At 40.8% G+C, this 17383-nt stretch overlaps 1 protein-coding gene across 3 annotated transcripts in view; it reads left to right on the top strand.

Moving 5' to 3' along the window:
- The window catches only part of LOC125897747 (roundabout homolog 1-like), a 133527-nt gene that overhangs the window by 45171 nt on the left and 70973 nt on the right, over positions 1-17383 (top strand). For all 3 annotated transcript variants that reach the window (XM_049591084.1, XM_049591086.1, XM_049591085.1), the window contains one exon: positions 2292-2618. In XM_049591084.1, coding sequence (XP_049447041.1) covers positions 2292-2618 — 327 coding nt within the window. The remainder of the gene's footprint in view (positions 1-2291; positions 2619-17383) is intronic.

Below are 17383 nucleotides of genomic sequence, written 5' to 3'. Positions count from 1 at the left end.
CAGGCCTATTCATGGTGTGTACATTTCCCTCATTGTTGCCTAACAGAATGACTCTGGTCACTTCCAATCTAGTGTTATTGTTAGAGACCTTCAAGCTACATTAGCACTGTGCCAGTGCAAAACAAGGTCCTGCTTGTGCTCTTGTTTCAAACTGTGGTGCTGTGGGGTGTCACTGAGGAGCATACTGTACAGGCGGGTAATTACCTGCCTGTACAATTCAACTTTTTGGCAGCTTTTGCATTCATTAGCATGTAGCCCTTTAGCTCGGTCAACCACTTGACAGCATTAAAGGAAAAGTAGACAAAGGAAGCAAATGGAAGGAAATTTATAGAAAAAAACAAAAAAAACCAGAATGTAATAGTCAGGCAGTGGGAGGGCTTATCTCAGCAGTCCACAACCATTGAGTCAGACTGCTACCATCCAGGTAATGTGGAGCTTTTGGATGCAAAACATACAAATGTCAGCATACCTTTCCATTTTAAATGATAAGCTTGCACACTTATCAACGCCTTTTGTTCCTGACCTTTTGTGTAAGTGTGGGGGTGGTACTCTGCCTCTTAAATACTTTTCCTTTATAAGATTTTGGAAAAGGCAGTAAATACGGATTTGTGCAAACGCACAAAACCACACTACCCAGTGGATAAAATTCTCACCCATTTCACAATGCGTGAGGTGTTATCTATCTGGGTAAACACTTGTCTGTGTGGGATTTATTGGTTGCAGCGGGAGTGTAGGAGCTCATCACTCTCTTGCACAGTGGTGATTATCTGCTTTACAGGGCGATTGGCACATTAAAGCGTGACCTGCTGATGGCTGTGTAAGCCAGTGTTTGCAGCAGCATGAAAGAACCGAAAAGAGTCCCCACAGCAATAAGACAGGTAAACAGTGGATGCAGGACCGACATTAATGCCACATTTTCTTCATCATCTCGGCCTCGCCTCCCTCTGTCTTCACTCCTTCTCTGTTGGGTTGTATGCAGTTGCCTGTGCTTTTTGGTTTAGGATTAAAGGCGATTTTAAATTTAATCTAGATTCTGCAAATATAATGACTCCTGTAGCTGTTTTGTAGAATCCACACCAGATTATCCAGCATTCACACAACACTGGAGGAGAGAAAAAGGAGAGAAAATAAGTGAGAGGGTGTGTGTGGACAGGGTCGGAGGTGGGCTGGCTCAACTGTGTTGGGGGATTGGAAAGAGATGGAAGGAATGTAAGATGTGCCGAGGCATTGGAGTTGTGTACCTGGATCTCATTAGGGAGGTTTGCTTTGTCCTCTGCCTCACAGGGACTCATTGTTACACCGTTTCTTTGAGGAGGCCAGCATGATTGACATCTCAACTGTGTATCAGGGATTAGAGGTGATTTTGTGGTTGTTAGTGTGAGTATGGTTGGAGGTATTGATTCGTATTTCTATGGCTGGTGTAACGATTTCAGGGGCTGTGGTAAAATGGGCTCCAAATGGAGAACACAAAGCATAAATAAATGTAAACTCCAGCAGGATAGAGGAGAGAGAATGATGGCTCCTGTCGAGGATGGGTATCCTTTCTCTTTTGCTCATAATACTAGAGCAGACATCTATGGGAAATACATGAGTTATAATTAGATTTTCCACTTTATTTATTTCCCTAGTCACTAATGAATTGTACAATACATTTGGGAGCTTATGCACTTCCTATTGTTACCTGTAGCAGCAGCAGTTTCAGACATGTTTGAAAGTACTGATTACTGAATATAATCATTGAAATGAACACAGATTGTTTTTAGTATTGTGTCGTTGGAGCCACAGATAACACCATAATCCCTTTTATGATTCAGCCTTGAAGCTTTTCTCAAAAATGGCATATAAATATTTCCTTGCAAAAACACGTTTTAAGGCTAGACATGTTTTGAAAGATATTACTTCCCGAGGATTTCACATGTCAGCATTGTTTTTTTAATTTACGATGCCTCATGGGGTTCCAACTGCTGAAACAAAAGGAAAGCATTTTATGAGCGACATGCAATTGTGTGGTAATTACATTGTCAAACTGGATTATTGTTAATACAAGGCACTTGCACAGCAATAATAATATGCCATGTCTAATTCCTTTAGAGCTGCTGCTGTTTTGATTAGTACTACTCTTTAATGCGTGGAAGGATTATTTGATGAGTTTTACTGTGGCTCTTTGTGGCGTGTTTTGTTGTAATCCATATACAGTAAGTGTCATATATCTAATACGGCAGTACAGTATATACCTGGAGCTAATTCTCCTCTTTGCTTATGTCACCTTTACCCCCTTCTTTTTTCTCCAGGGTCTCGTCTTCGCCAGGAAGACTTCCCTCCCCGCATTGTGGAGCATCCCTCTGACCTCATTGTGTCCAAAGGGGAACCAGCCACTCTCAACTGTAAGGCAGAGGGTCGTCCAGCCCCCACGGTGGAATGGTACAAAGATGGGGAGCGCGTCGAGACGGACCGCGACAACCCACGCTCCCACCGTATGCTGCTGCCCAGCGGGTCCCTCTTCTTCCTACGTATCATCCACGGACGACGGAGCAAGCCTGATGATGGCAGCTACGTGTGTGTGGCCCGAAACTATCTGGGTCAGGCGATCAGTCACAACGCATCCCTCGAAGTAGCCAGTAAGTTGTCTTGGTGTGTGTATGGTGTTAACATGTTACAGTGGTGAGAGCTTTGATAATTATTTAAAAGATTATATAGCAAATTCATCTAACATATGAATGGCCACGGTCAAAAATAAGTACAAAACTTTACCAGATTGCTATGTCTTTGACTGAGAATAACTGAGAAGCTATCTCTCATACCCAGACATGATATACAGATATGCAGATAATCACTGTCTGCACTCTGTTAAGCATTTTAATTGATTTTCCAGTCTCTCAATGTGCATGATGATAGCAAGGATTTTAATATCCATCTTCAAAGAAAGTAAGCAGCTTCTTTGAAAATGTTAAAGTCTGGAAAATGTGTCCTCAGTATAACCTTTATATAATCTCCCACTGAAAGTAAGAATAGCCAAAAAAAACTTCTTCATAGGTGGAAATACTTTCATTTTCACCAAAATGTGTCACAGTCTTTATTATATTTACATATATTTATAGACTTAAAGATGAGGTTGATAGCTTTTATAAACAATGGCTTTTCATATTTCATGAAACTGTACTATATTCATGCAGCACTAAATGACACAGATAATCTGTAAAAAAAAAAAATAGGAAAAAAAGAAAAAAAAAAGGCCTTTCTGCATGTGAGCGAAAACAACCAATCAGAGGTGAAAAATCTCTAACGCAGCTGTCAATCATGTTGATCACTGCTCAGGAACTGCGGTCAGACTGACAAACCAGGCAGCACTGGTCAAATATGAATCAAGACTGTTGAGCCGGCTGGTTGGTGGTGCTTGGTACTTCGGTTTACTATTTCTAACATGGTGGCCAGGTCACATACTTCTCATTTTACAGCTAAACAGTACACTAAAATATGTTTCCGAAAACGTTTGAGGTAAGAAAAAGGCCATGCAGTAAAAGAATCTTGATTCATATTTGATTAGTGCTGCCTTGTTTGACAGTTTGGTCACAGTTCACAAGCTGTGATTGACATGATTGACAGCTGGATTCAAGACTCCTTGCCTCTGATTGGATGTTTTCAGTGCACAGCGCTAGAACCTAGCAAATGCCATTTCAAGCAGTATGAAGAGGAGGAAGGACATGATTTTATTTTTCATAGACTATTGCCCTGTTTCCACCGAGCAGTATGGTACGATACAGTTCAATTCGGTATGCTTTTTTTTCTCGTCTCCACTGTGAAAAGTTGTGGACGGTACCAGTTGAACCGTTCCGTACCGTTACCATTTTTGATACCCCTTCTGTTGGGGTACATAGCACACAGATCTGGTAATCAGAGAAAAAATAACTTCATTCACTCGGCCGACTGGCAGCAACTTTTAAGGTGGAATGTTAACTTGTAATGTTGCTCAATGCATTAGGTGACGTCGTGAATCAATCAACACAACCTAAATATTTCATATAACAACTCTGACCATTACTTAAAGGCGCTGTATGTAAGAATGTGGCCAAAACGGTTACTGCACTCAAATTCAAAATACTGCCGCGAGTCGTGTCCGCCCCCCCTCCCCTACAGATTCGAGGTTGCTGGACAGCAGCATGCTGGAGACTGATTTGTTTGCCCACAGGCGGCTGCCGTGGCAGGGCCGCGTTGCCACGTCCTTGATCTTCGATTTTCCAGCGGACCATTTGAGCAAGTCCAGCTTCTCTGCTGCTAACGCTGCTGCCGGGATACAGCGGAGGAGGAGCCAGCTGCTAATGCTATGTACTGGGACACTGCTAATGCTGCTTGCCGTGCTGCTGTAGCTCAGTCGTAACTGTAACTGATGCTGAGACTCTACTGACTGTGTGACTGGTAGGCGGCGGTGGGTGGCGCAACAGGCCAAAACACAAATTCAAAACATAAACATGATTTGCAGACTGCAAAAAAATATGTCCCTGTGACATGTTAGGATGATTTTACGACTGTTTTCTTTAGATTTCTTACATATAGCTCTTTTAAGTTTTTAATGACATACACAAATTAGTTTCGGCCGGGTCATGTGGACGGCATATATTGTAATCCTCACTTGGAGAAAACAAAAGGGGTTGCGGAGTGTCGGGCTACGGCAACAATAAACCCCTGAGCTTGTCTGAGAAGGACTACTTGCACAAACCTATTTACAGGGCGAAACCTATTTTTAAATATCCCATGTAGAGAGACTCTCACTGCAGCCTGTTCTATTTTGTTCTTAAAATGTTGGCGTGCAGCCTCATTCTGTGGACAGTTAATGAGGTGCAGACTTCCATCTGTGTCACCAGTAATGAGGAAATACAGTGAGTGCTGGATGGAGCAGTGAGTGACAACAACCCCGCCCACATTTAAGAGCCATGTCTGAAGGGTTACTTCTGGTTCCAAAGGTACCATACCGAAAGTGTTTGGTGGAAATGGGGCTTATCTGTCAGGAAATTCTTTCAGAAAAATGTGACAGTTTCAGCAAATATAACACAAAGTTGTTTTTATAAAAGTTACCAACTGTCACTTTAACAGCAAATTACCATTGATCTTATTATATGTGAAATATAATGTGTAACTATAAAAGCCTGTTTTATTTTGTTACCTTCCTTCCAGTATGGGTCATTTTTATGGTTGAGGGACAGGTGGATTTTCACGATGCACCCCACCTGTCAGACAAGCAGCAGCTGTGTGTCTGCTTTAGTCCCCACGGTTTAAACAAGTGCTGAATGTGTTCCCAACAGGTGACAGTGTCACCGAACTCGCTTAATCGTAGAGCTCTAAGTGTCAAGCTGGTGCTGCTGCCAGTTAAACAGCCTTTCACTGCAGTATGTCTCAGGCACGAATCTGTCAGTTTGCATGCAGCAGTCAAACGTGTGTGTGTGTGTGTGTGTGTGTGTGTATGTTAGCTAGAGTGATGGAATGAAGCAGACAGAGGACAGGGGGCAGAGGGCAAAAGGTCAGGGCTTGTGACCATCAGGATAGGGTAAGTGCAGCTGGTCAGTGAGCCTCTATGGGACGCAGGTTCTGCAAGTCCTAAAACACTGGAATTTGGTAAACAACATGAGTAAAAACTGCACTGAAAAAAGGAAGTGTTGGTGACAATGATTAACAACAGCAGCCATGCCCTCACATACTCTGTAGCTCCGCATCCTTTACTGTCCATCCCCAGCTCATCTCAGCTGTGTCAGCTTGCAGAGCTCTGCCCAGGCTCGGTCTCCTGGGCAGATATTTCGCAAAGGTTTTAGAATAATAATACCCCCTCTAGTATCCGTTTCACCCTTTGAATTATAATGAAAGAGATGGTCAAACGGTATCACGGTAATGCTAGATCAGCACTCCAACCCTGAGAAGCTCAGCCCTCTAGGGGGAGAGTTTATTACTCGGAGTTCACTAAATTTACTGTCAGGTTTTAAGGTCGAGGGAGGGGGAACACAGAGAGGACTTGTTGAAGCTGCCTGGATGAGTTATGTCTCCCTGCTTCATCCTTCAGAGGTCACACAGATTCATGGGTCACCCTGGGGCTGGATAGTAAAACAGAACCCCCTTTGGCAAATGCTGCTGAGTTAGAGAGTTTATAAGAGGACTGAGAATCTGGGGAGTGTTAAAACGAGGCTTGACCTCACTCTGTCAATAGACCAATGTGTCAGATCATTTGTCTGGTCTTGTTAATGTGATAGTTGTTTATTCTGTGTAGTGTTTAATTGCTTAAATGTTGCTTTGACTGAAGAGCACTGTATTCAAGATAATGACTGGGTTTTGAGCTGACATGTTTTGGTTATTCTTTTGTGCCATACACAGTAAGCCCGTTTTTTTGAATAGTTTGTTTTGACAAACAGCCTGAGTATCATCATGTTTCACTTATTATATTTGTCCCTCATAAATTCACTCAGGCAATAAAACTCAGATGGCACTCACAATAACAGAGCAGATTCATGGATTGCAATCATTTTCCAGGAAGAGTTGCCACAATTGATGCCTTATAAGTACTTACCCCCCCATATTCATAATGATTATTTATCAAATGCCCCCCAAAGCGAAAAGAAAACAAATTTGCTCCCCTCAATATTCACTTTAAAACCAACTCCAAAATCCACTGGATGTTCACTAAACACCTCCTGCTTCATGTAGGTTTACAACAACAGCTGTGCACAGCTCATGAGCGCGTGCCAAAGTTTTTGGCTGCTCTGTATCTTCTGCCTGCCATGCACAGTTGATCACTCACTAATACACAGGTAAAACACAGTTTAAATCGCAGCATCACATCTACACCTGTTGAATAGAAACAGGTGTGTTATAGCTCTTGAACACATGTGGTTGGGTGTATTTCAGTGTAACAGGTTGGAGGATGATCTGACATTCACTTTATCACTAAACTGTGTTGCTGTGTAGCAAACAAACACAGGACTTTAACCCAGCAGACCGCTGTTTGTGTCCTGTGGAAAACGTGGAATAGTTAAGGTAACGATGTGACATGGAAATTGACATGTCCAAACCTTACACTGGAGGGGTGAGGGGTTAGTTTGAAGCATAGAGCCACTGACCAAGCTGCTAAACAATTGTGCAACAGCAGTTGAAATAGTGTGAAATACCTCCACACAGCAGGTTCTCTCCTTTGCTCCATGACATATGACATAGCTCGCATCACAATAGATTTAAAGGGAAAGGATTGCCTCAGGTATAGGTTGCATTTTCCGATACCCGATTCATCAATTTTGATGATATCGGGGCTGGTATTCGATCCAGATATCGGATCGGTGCATCCCTATGCCGTATTTAACGCGTTGGAGTGAGAAGGTGTTGTTAGGTGAGTGTGCATTAGGATGCAAATAGCAGCTACTAAAGACACAGCCTTGAGCAACATTTACCTTTGGCCATTAGGAGCCGTGTCCACCAAAGTGTTTTTTTTTTTTTTTCCTGAGGCCAGCATATTTCTTTAATTCTTTGCCAAAGTTTTATCTGAGTGCTGAGAGTTGTAAAATGTTCAACTTAAGGTATAATGCTGCACTTGCGCTGTTACTTCTTACAAAGCTGTTCAATCACAGTGGGGGCAGGACAAAAACCACAAAGAGAAACTATCATATCTCACATATACAAGTGCTGAACAACAACAATGGAGGACCAGTATGTGAATATACTGTATGTATATGTTTCCTCTTATGTACCCACACAGACTGTGAGTCTGTCCTCTCTCCCCATGTACTTCAGCTTAACCTTCATCCAGAGCAAGTACTCTACCTTGTACAGACATTTTTACTCCCATGGATATTCTGTGTCATAGCAACCAAACGCAAGCAAGCAGGCCCAAAGCATCTCAGCTGCAAAAACGCTGCGCCTCCAAAGAGCTCTTTGGCACTCCCAGTTTTTGAGGGTTTGACCCCAAAGTGAGCACTTCACTTTTCATACAGCGTTATCATCAGGTCAGCATTTTAATGTGTCCAGTACTTAAGTTTATTACTAAATAACTGTAAAAATATGACATTCAGTGCTGATTGGCAAAGGCTAGCATGCTAACATGCTAGATTAAGAACTGGGAACCTGGACATTAGCGTTTAACTTAAAGCATTGCTGTGCCTCAGAACAGCCTCACAGAGCCAGTAGCACATGTGGAGTTATAGTCTAAGATGAATAGAATATACTCTGTTTATCAAAAAAATCCTAATTCAGTGTTTCCACATAGGTATTCCTCCAGTGCAAAGGTATAAGGGCATTATTCAGTATAATAAATATTCTATGCTCTGCACCTGTCCCTAAAAATAAACATTTAAACAGTCATAATTGATATACATGATCAGCTGTCACTTTATATAATATGATGTGTTCATGCACTCAGCTACACAGGAACGGAAGACACTGCAGCACGTTGATTAGAGTCCCACAGAGCATTAGTCATTTGATTTCTTATCGACAAAGTAAATGTGAAAGCTACAGTGGAAAATTAATCACTTATAAAAGCTTCAACTCAATTCCACATGAATTTATGGTATTATAGCTTTTTCTACTGTCGCTTTGAGTTAAGCTAAGTAAGGGAGAGATGATGAAAAGTGGGGAGATGGCTGACAAAAGACAGGCTGACAGGCTGAAAGTGATGGGAACAGGAAAGGAGTGACGGAGACAGACGGGAGGAGAAGAAAGCGGGGAAGAAGTGTCTGTCCTTCAAGGCACAGAAGTGAAACTAGTTTGCAGAAAATTGAGGCGACGTGGTAGAGACAGTGACAGATGTAGTATGTGCTGGTGCCTGAAGCGTGACCACGGGGTTGAAATACTGTGTAAGCACACACAACATGCTCGCAGACACACACACATATACACACACACACACACACACACACACACAAACAGTCTACTGGAAGTGAAAAGGATGAAATGAGAAAAAAAGGAAAAAGCACATATAACTTAGTTCCTATCCAATAAATGTCACTGAAGACACTCAGCATATTTTTTCCTGCCTGCGGGGACCCTAGAGGACCCTGGGAAATGAACATATGTCCTATTGACCTCAGCCACTTGATTCAATCATGGAGCGCTTTATTGAGGTGAAGGCAAAGTCACAGCCCGTGTACTCTAAAGGTTATTGGATAGTAGACCTGTTTTTAGGTTCAGTAAGGGAGAAGAATAAATGATATTCTTAAACTAATTGGACTCTGCCATTTGCTAGAGGAAAGTGAGGCTTGTGTCTGAGCTTAAGGTTAGCCCGCAATACTGCAATGATGAAGTAATGAACCACAGGGAAAGACAACAATACTGCCACATCACATGTCATGCATTAGAGCCTATAAAGAGAAAGGCAGAAACATCCCCTCTGATTCCTCCTGATAGTTTGTGTTTTTATTTACATGTCTCTCAGATACATTTGGCCCATCACACATAGGATTACAAGACGCAGTTGCCAAAGCCAGAAGGAAAAAACATCAACCATAACATTATATACACCATATACACTAAACAGAAATTTAAAAGCAGCACTTTTCTTTTTGCTCCAGTTGTTCTCAGGTTTAAGTTAAAGGTCTAAGACTTTTTAAGCACATAAGACTTATTTCTCATTTTGTACACAATTTTTTTTTTTTTTTTTTTTTTTTTTTTTTGCCTGATGGATTTTCTGCTAAATTCTCGGAATTGGAGACATGTTATGGCAGTGAGATGAACACTTAATAGATGGGCAGCAGCTCTGGTGGACAATCCTGCAGTCAGCATGCCAGTGGCACGCTCTTTCAGAACTTCTGTGGCACTGTGCTGTGTGATCAAACTGCAGATTTTAGAGTGGCTTTTTATTGTGATCAGTCCAAGGCAAACCTGTGAGATAATGATGCTGTTTAAACAGTATCTTGATATGCCACACTCGTCAAGTGTATAGATTATTGTGGCAAAGGTGCAAGTGCTCACTAAAATTTTCCCAATGTTGTGCACAAAATTTGAGACAAATAATTGTACGCCGAAAAAATAAAAAAAAACGTTTGTATTTTATGTGTAGAGCTTTGATCCTCTGCCTAAAACTGATTGGGACTGACCTGACCTGCTTGGTTTGGGGTTAACTCCCAATTTCTCTCTCTTTTTTTTCTTTTTTTTTTTTTTTTTTGTTAATGGGATGTGTTGCCAACCCATCCTGACTCCCGACTGTCATTAATAAGAAGAAATTTAATATAATCTCTATATAACATATAAGGTATATGGCAGTTTTTTGGCTGTGCTGAACATTCGGGAGATGAAGGCACAAACGTTGGAGATCCTGTCAGATATGTTTGTCACCACAGTGAAATGATTTAAGTTGACTTTAGCTTGTAGTAAATGTTTTAAAATAAGTAGAAAGAAAAATAAATAAATAAAATAAAATTACAGTGGAAATTTATGGAAATTTAATTGAGTGCCTAAAATTGCTGCTGTGGTCTGGGCTCAGGCTTGGACAGAAACTATGTGGGTTCCTGTAGCATCAGGCAGGATATTTTGAGCCCAAAAGTCTATAGTCTAAAGTCTAAAGTCTATATCTCAAAAGTACAAAATGGGGTGAAAGATCAGGGTTTTTTTATTTCCCCCCATTTTTATTTTCACATGTACCACCCTATTGAATTCACAACTTTTTTATTTATTTTTTTAATGAGCTACAATATCCTGACCCCCCCCCCCCCCCCCAGAAAAAGTTTTCCAGGTTTTATCATTGACACTTAAGGCCAATTTAACTTAAATCTGGACCTGTTCTCAAAATTAAACAACCTCCAGTTTTTAAGCTTTTAATGCATCCTCCATGTATGAAAATTTGTTCATGTTATATAGCTAAACAAATTCTTGTGGGGTTCCCAGTAAAATTTACAGCAGACAGTAACAGAAGAAAATAACATATCATATAATAACATTATAATAGTATAATAACACACAATAACATATCAGTGGACAAATAGTGGACAAATCTACTTTAATACCAGATTTCAACTGGGCACATACGGATGCTTCTTAGATCATTTATATAAAACATACATCTTCATACTGTATCAATATATCAGTATCCTAAATGTATACAGTTTTTCTATTCATATCTTGAAAAGGGAAATCCAGGGGGAGACGTGATGGCTTGTGGTAACAACATGAATGCATTAACATGATGGACATGTTCATCATAACACCACACTCTCTGATGTGGATCATGGGATATGCGCAGCTCAGTCAGACTGTGAGATTGACAGCTTAAGGTGGGACCTCTGGTCCGTCTCCCTGTCTGCTCCTTTTTGATTGTAATCTTATGTTGGAAACAAGCGGGTGAAGGAGATGTACGAGGCAGCGAAGAGAGAGGCAGATTCTCAGAGGTCACGTTTCCCCTCTACCTGCCCCTATCCATTAACTAATGGCTCCCCACTTCAAATGGTTGTCACCGTCACTGACAGCATCCTGTCTGTAGTCACTCCGGATAAAAGCAATGAAAGATCCTAAGTGGCAGAAGAGCGGTATGTCTCAGGAAAGTTGTCATTTTCTCTCCATAAGGACGAGGCATGATATTGTTTGATAGACAAACACTGACACATTGTAAATGCTCGTCATCCACAGCCACAAAGTCAGATATCAGTGTTTACTTCCAATTGCCTGTGACAGTCTGCAAACGCTGTGCTAGCCTCTTGTTCCTCATCCTGTTTTCGGCCTCCTTGTTCTCTCCCAGTTGGCCTATGGTTAGATCAGTCAGCGAATAAGTATCACACTCCAGGGACAGCTGGTTTGTGTTTACAGTTTGGAGACTGGGGCGAGTGCACTGCAAGTATTGTCTAAACAATTTTAGTCGCTATATTCCCCTCGGCTCAGCGTTTCCAAGAGCCAGATTTGTGCCAGGAGTGTCAGGACGCAGGGAAAGAGTTTGTTTGGCTTGCAGCGGTTCTGTGAAGGGAGAGGAGAAAGGAAGTATTTAAGAGCTCCTGACAGAGACCATATGGCTCCTGGGTGTGTGGCAGTATTATCAGAATGTAAAGGTGTTGTTTTTGTGTGTGTCTGTACATTGTGTAAGGACTGTGATATGTGAAACAACAGTTGCTACTTAGACAGGAGTAAGAGGACTGACCTTCACATCTTTACAGTCTCTGTCAGATGATGGAATTTTATCATTAATTATAACTCCCTTTGGGTTTTTTTTTTTACACTTTCTCTGGCAAAATGAGCTTTCATTTTGCTACAAGGATGTATTGTAGCCTTGTCAAGAAAATAAAAGAAACATCCAGCCTTATGCATGATAATAAGCAGGCAGGCGTTGTGAATTATGTGCACTGTTGAAGATTTCTTTACATTACAGTCATATGAAGCCTGATTTATTGGCCGTGTTGTGTGTGTTGTGTGTGTTTCCACTTTTCTGTGCTTATCTTTGGAGAATAAGTTGCTGATGAGGAGAGACAGATGTAAACTTTTGTGTATGGCAGGGATCATCAGCTACCTTTGTCCAAGGGCCAGAATTTTTCTCAGCAGACACTGTGGGGGCTGGAGTGAGTGTTTAATTTAATTAGTAACTGTGTAATGATGTAATACAATTGTTTTAATTATAAAATAAAAGTAAATAAACAGGAACTAAAATAAAAAAAAAACCTAAACACAATGTCAAAAAAGAGCATGTGGGAAAAAAAAGTTTAAATATAGCATGGGGGGAAAAAGCCATGAGTTTGTCCCCGTTGTTGCATGAACATATGGCACAAGCTGCTTTCCATTTATAAGAGACAATAAAGATATGGGTCGATCAACCACCTGAACACAGAAACCTCCACAAGAGAAGGTGGAAGGTGGACTATTGCACACAATGTTTCTCTAATGGGCTGTGGGCTGATAACAAGGTGGATTTTTAAAGTACCGGTGGGTCAAATGCGCATATTTTGGGGTGGTAGATCACAAAGAAATTATGTCTCAATTTTTTGTAACTTAAATACAAGGGGAAAAAAGCAAGATATCATAAATACCAGAACACATGTTTTCCTCCTCAAATTCTATGACTTCACTAATATTGGTGGAAGCTTTGGCAAGCTGTATGTGGCCCGCGGGCTGCCAATTGACTATTGGTGGTGTATACTATGCCCCTGTCTGCCCATATGTGGGTGACATTAAGCATATGCTTTGGGTATCCCTTCAATTCTTCTGCCCCCCCCCCACCCCCCACCCCCCGGACACTGCTCCGAATCATGTTGCATATTATTTTGTCGCGGGTAATGTATTCAGCTCTGCTTGTTGCTGGGGAGACACTGTTTGGCTCGGCCCATTTCCCCCGACACTAAATCTTTTCCCCATTTCCCGCACTGAACCTTAGTGCTGGTTGCATTTCCCTGCAGCCTCGGAACAGCAATGCAGCCAAATTTTATCCATTTCCGATAAAGTCCCACACATACTGTGTCGTGTTACTCGCTGATGTCATGTGTATTTTATTCACTCATTTGCTGATTTATAACATGGCAAGAGAAACTTCCCAGAGGGCCAGATAACCAGCACTTGTACTTCGTTGCAGAAGAGTTTTGAACAACTGAAATTAATTAACAGTGAAAACCCATCATCAAGTCACAACTTGCAACAATCCCTATAATGACATACACTATGATATGTCTACTGTGCCCTATATTTTACTTGTGAATTTGTCAGTGTGGAAGTATTAAGGGCTTACAGCATGGTTGAGTAATCCTGCTGTCACTGAGAAAAGAGGGATGGTTGTGCATTTGCTGAGATATTAGCCTTATCCATCCTCTATCTGTCACTCTATAACGCCACACTCAACAGCACCCACCAGCCATATCTGGGCTCAGGGCTAATGCTATCTTCCCTGGGGGGTCAAAGGTTGTGTCACTTTTTCATTTCAACCTTGTGTCAGTTTTCATTCGCCAAAGCTTTCCGTCTGCTCTCTGAATATCTGCTTTGTGTGGTATCATTTCATCCAGTAAAAGTTAGCTGCAATTCTGTTAAAAAAAAACAAGCTCACTACAAATCTGACAGTCCCTTCAGGGTGTGAAAATGAAAAATGAACACTCTCCCAGATGTGCACTGTGTGGTTTGATGATTGTTTGTTGGTGTTTATGATTGAAATGCCAGCTTTTTAGACTATCATTAAGCTAATCAAAATTCTTATGTTATCTAGAAGAGGCGGACACTTTGCTTTGTTACTGCCAACTATAATGAAATATTCTGAATGAACACCAGACAGCCAAATTGCACAGAAACTGAACTCAAGTGTTTGTTTTGCAGTAATATATTCAAACAAATCTTTTTTCTCAATCAACATTCACACTTTGCTTAAAGCTGGAGTAGGCAGTTTTTTGGACAAAGAAAATGGCAGAATTTGAAAATACAGCCCTCCTCCTGCAGCTCTCCCCTCTCTGTCCTAAGCCCCTCCCACCAGACAAGCATGGGCGAACTCACGCACTTCATATAGTAATCTGTATGAGTCCAAGTCATTAATTTCATTTATCCCAATTGTGATTGTGATCCTGATGCTATTATATGGTGGCAATATTATTAAAATTACCATCCTGTTTTCATGCAAATCTGTGGGCCTGTAAAGCCCTTTGAGATGACACACTGTGATTTGACACTCTAGCTAGCTACATAAACTTGACAAATTGAATGAGCTTCAGCTGTGAGCCTTCGGAGCAACATTATTTCTCCATCTCTGAAATGCTTTGCTAATACTGCCACGTTTTATTGCGTTCATCATCAGACTCTCCTTTAGGCTCTCTGATAAGTCCTTTTCCTTTTTTTTGCAGGACTTTCTGCCAATAAATCAGGTTTTCACCATCTAAAGGGATGCACACCTCACCTACATTCATAAAACAGGCAACAGGAATGCCCTCTCTCTGAAATGAACTGTGATAGGCCAGTTTTGTCATAGGTTGGATTTTCCAAAGCCTGAAAACAGAGCGAAGAGGAGGTGTCTAGTTTTTTCTCAGACCTATTAAATTACAACGTGCTGAAGGCTATTGTGGATTCTTTTTTGCCCAGTGACGTAAAAAAAAAAAAAAGCTTTAAAAGCCTACCCCAGCTTTAACAAAGTAAAATAATGCTATTAGATTTGAATGCTTGGATTGCTCTTGGCTTACAGCAGTGCTCTTGTCAATGTAGTCGCTCCATAGGCACAAGAGGCTTTTCATCTCATATACAGAACTTAAACTCAAATTATCATTGCTAATGTCAAAATCAAGACACTATACAGCTAATTCAATAATTGAAATTGACGATAAAATTAGTGTGCGTGAAATGTTGCAAGGCTAAATTTCACAACTTTTACACAATGCAGAATAGACCTCTGTATTATATACCAAGAGATTCTTGGCTGGTGCAGTTAGGCCAGTGTCGAGTGAAAGAAACAAGATAAAACTGGATGTTTTGTTTCCACTACAGCATACATATTTACATGGTAAACCACATGTCATGTTCTTCTTTGAGGAAAAAAAATCTGAAACTAAAAGGGAAACATATAAATGTTAGATTTTTTGGTTTCCTGGGGTCCGTTTCACAAAGCAGGTTTAGTGAAAACTCTGAGTCTGTTAACCCTGAAATGAGGGAAACTCTGGGTTTTCCGTTTCAGAAAGGGAGGTAACTTAAACCAGAGAAAGCGGAGTAACTCCAGCCCGTTTCAGAAAGAGGGGTAACTGAAGCTCGGTGTCAGTTACTGTGGCAACTGACTCTGTGAACCTAACCTGGTCGGGAGCAGGTTTTCTTCAGTGAACCTCGAGTTTCTAGCTGTCTCCTCCCTCTTACGCCACACACGCAGTGTGATTCATTCATTCATTCATTTAGTGTTGCACGGGTTTCAGCGAGTTTGATCATCTGTCCTCAAGGTAAAGTTGGATCCTAAAGTGTGTTGTAGTTCTAAATCTACTTTTTTTTTTTACCATGGCATATAGTTTTAGGTCATACTATCTTTTTTTTTTTTTTTGTATTTTAGGCCTTTTTTTAAATTTATTTTATGCCATAACATTCAATTACATTTTTTATGATGCTTTTATGGCCTATTATACTATGATATTTTTATGCCAATCTATACTTTGACTTTATACACACACACACATATATATATATATATATATATATATATATATATATATATATGTATGTATGTATTTTTATGCCACACTATATAATGAGATTTTTTTTAATTATATTTTTATGCCCTACTATACTATGACATATTTTGTGATATATTTATGTCATGGGGATAATGCACACTGAAACAGCCTCTGAATGATATTTACTGGTAAACATGATTAAAAAGAGGCACCCCCACTATTATGCTGAAGTCTTACCTGTCCGAACGATGTCTTTATATTTCATCTCGAGCTGCTTCCACGTTCTTTTTCGCCAGTGGGAACTAAATTTTAGCTTTAACACCATTCCACCTGTTTGCATCTGTAGCCTAATATTATTGTGATTGCATAAATGTATAAAATAAAACTTAGGCATTGACTCGAGCAGTAGTTTTCTCCCACGCGACTCCCATTCCTTCGCTGCTGCAGCTGTGTTACTCTTCTTCCTGAAAACAGCTTCAAATTCACTGTATGAGCGCATTAAAATATCCAACTCCAGAGGAGTAAAAAATGCAGACCTTTTCTTGTCGCTTGTTGCCATGGTGAATCGTGGTATCAGGGCTCCATTGATGACGGCTTTTTAAAGTCGTGGTGCACGCGCTTAACTCAGAGTGAACAAACTCTGTGTTGATTGAACGGATTGAAATCACCTGTTCTGAAGCCCGTAACCCAGAGTTTCCCATCTCAGAGTTACTTAACTCAGAGTTCAGGGTTAGGCTCAGAGTTTGTTGAACCTCCTTTCTGAAACGGACTCCTGATGGCCCCTTCTTGACATAAATTAGTCTGAATACCATTTGTACTCCTTCTATGTAGAGCAGAGGAGTCCAAACCTTTTTTTGAATGGAGCCAGAACAGATAATGTGAAAATACCTGGAGGCCTGCTGCTTTTCGCTTCAAACACATTATTAAGAAAAGAATCCCATACAAATGGGACAAATGCAACTGTTTTATCTTGTGAAAAGTATTGAACTTTCCACTGCTCCTGAAAGCAGCGTCCCTCACTGTCGACTTAACGCTTTTTCTGCTAACTAGCCGGAAATGCCTGCTGTTAGGTAACCGTTTCTTTGTTTGTTTACCACCTGTTTATGAAAACACATTAGTTCAGATTAACCAATATTGTATGTTGGGCCACCTTTGGAATAACAGGCCGTGAGCCATTTAAAATTGCTCCACTGGTCACGATTGGACCCCAGGCCTGGATTTTGGACATGCCAGATGTAGAGGGAGATGGCTTGTGAGCTTACCTTTTCTATAATAAAGTTGCTGGGGCTCTTCCTGCCAATTAGTGTCAATCAAACATGTACATGCCC

The sequence above is a fragment of the Epinephelus fuscoguttatus genome, linkage group LG12, assembly GCF_011397635.1.
Source record: "Epinephelus fuscoguttatus linkage group LG12, E.fuscoguttatus.final_Chr_v1".
Taxonomy (NCBI): domain Eukaryota; kingdom Metazoa; phylum Chordata; class Actinopteri; order Perciformes; family Serranidae; genus Epinephelus; species Epinephelus fuscoguttatus.
This window is presented reverse-complemented; position numbering and strand designations above follow the sequence as displayed.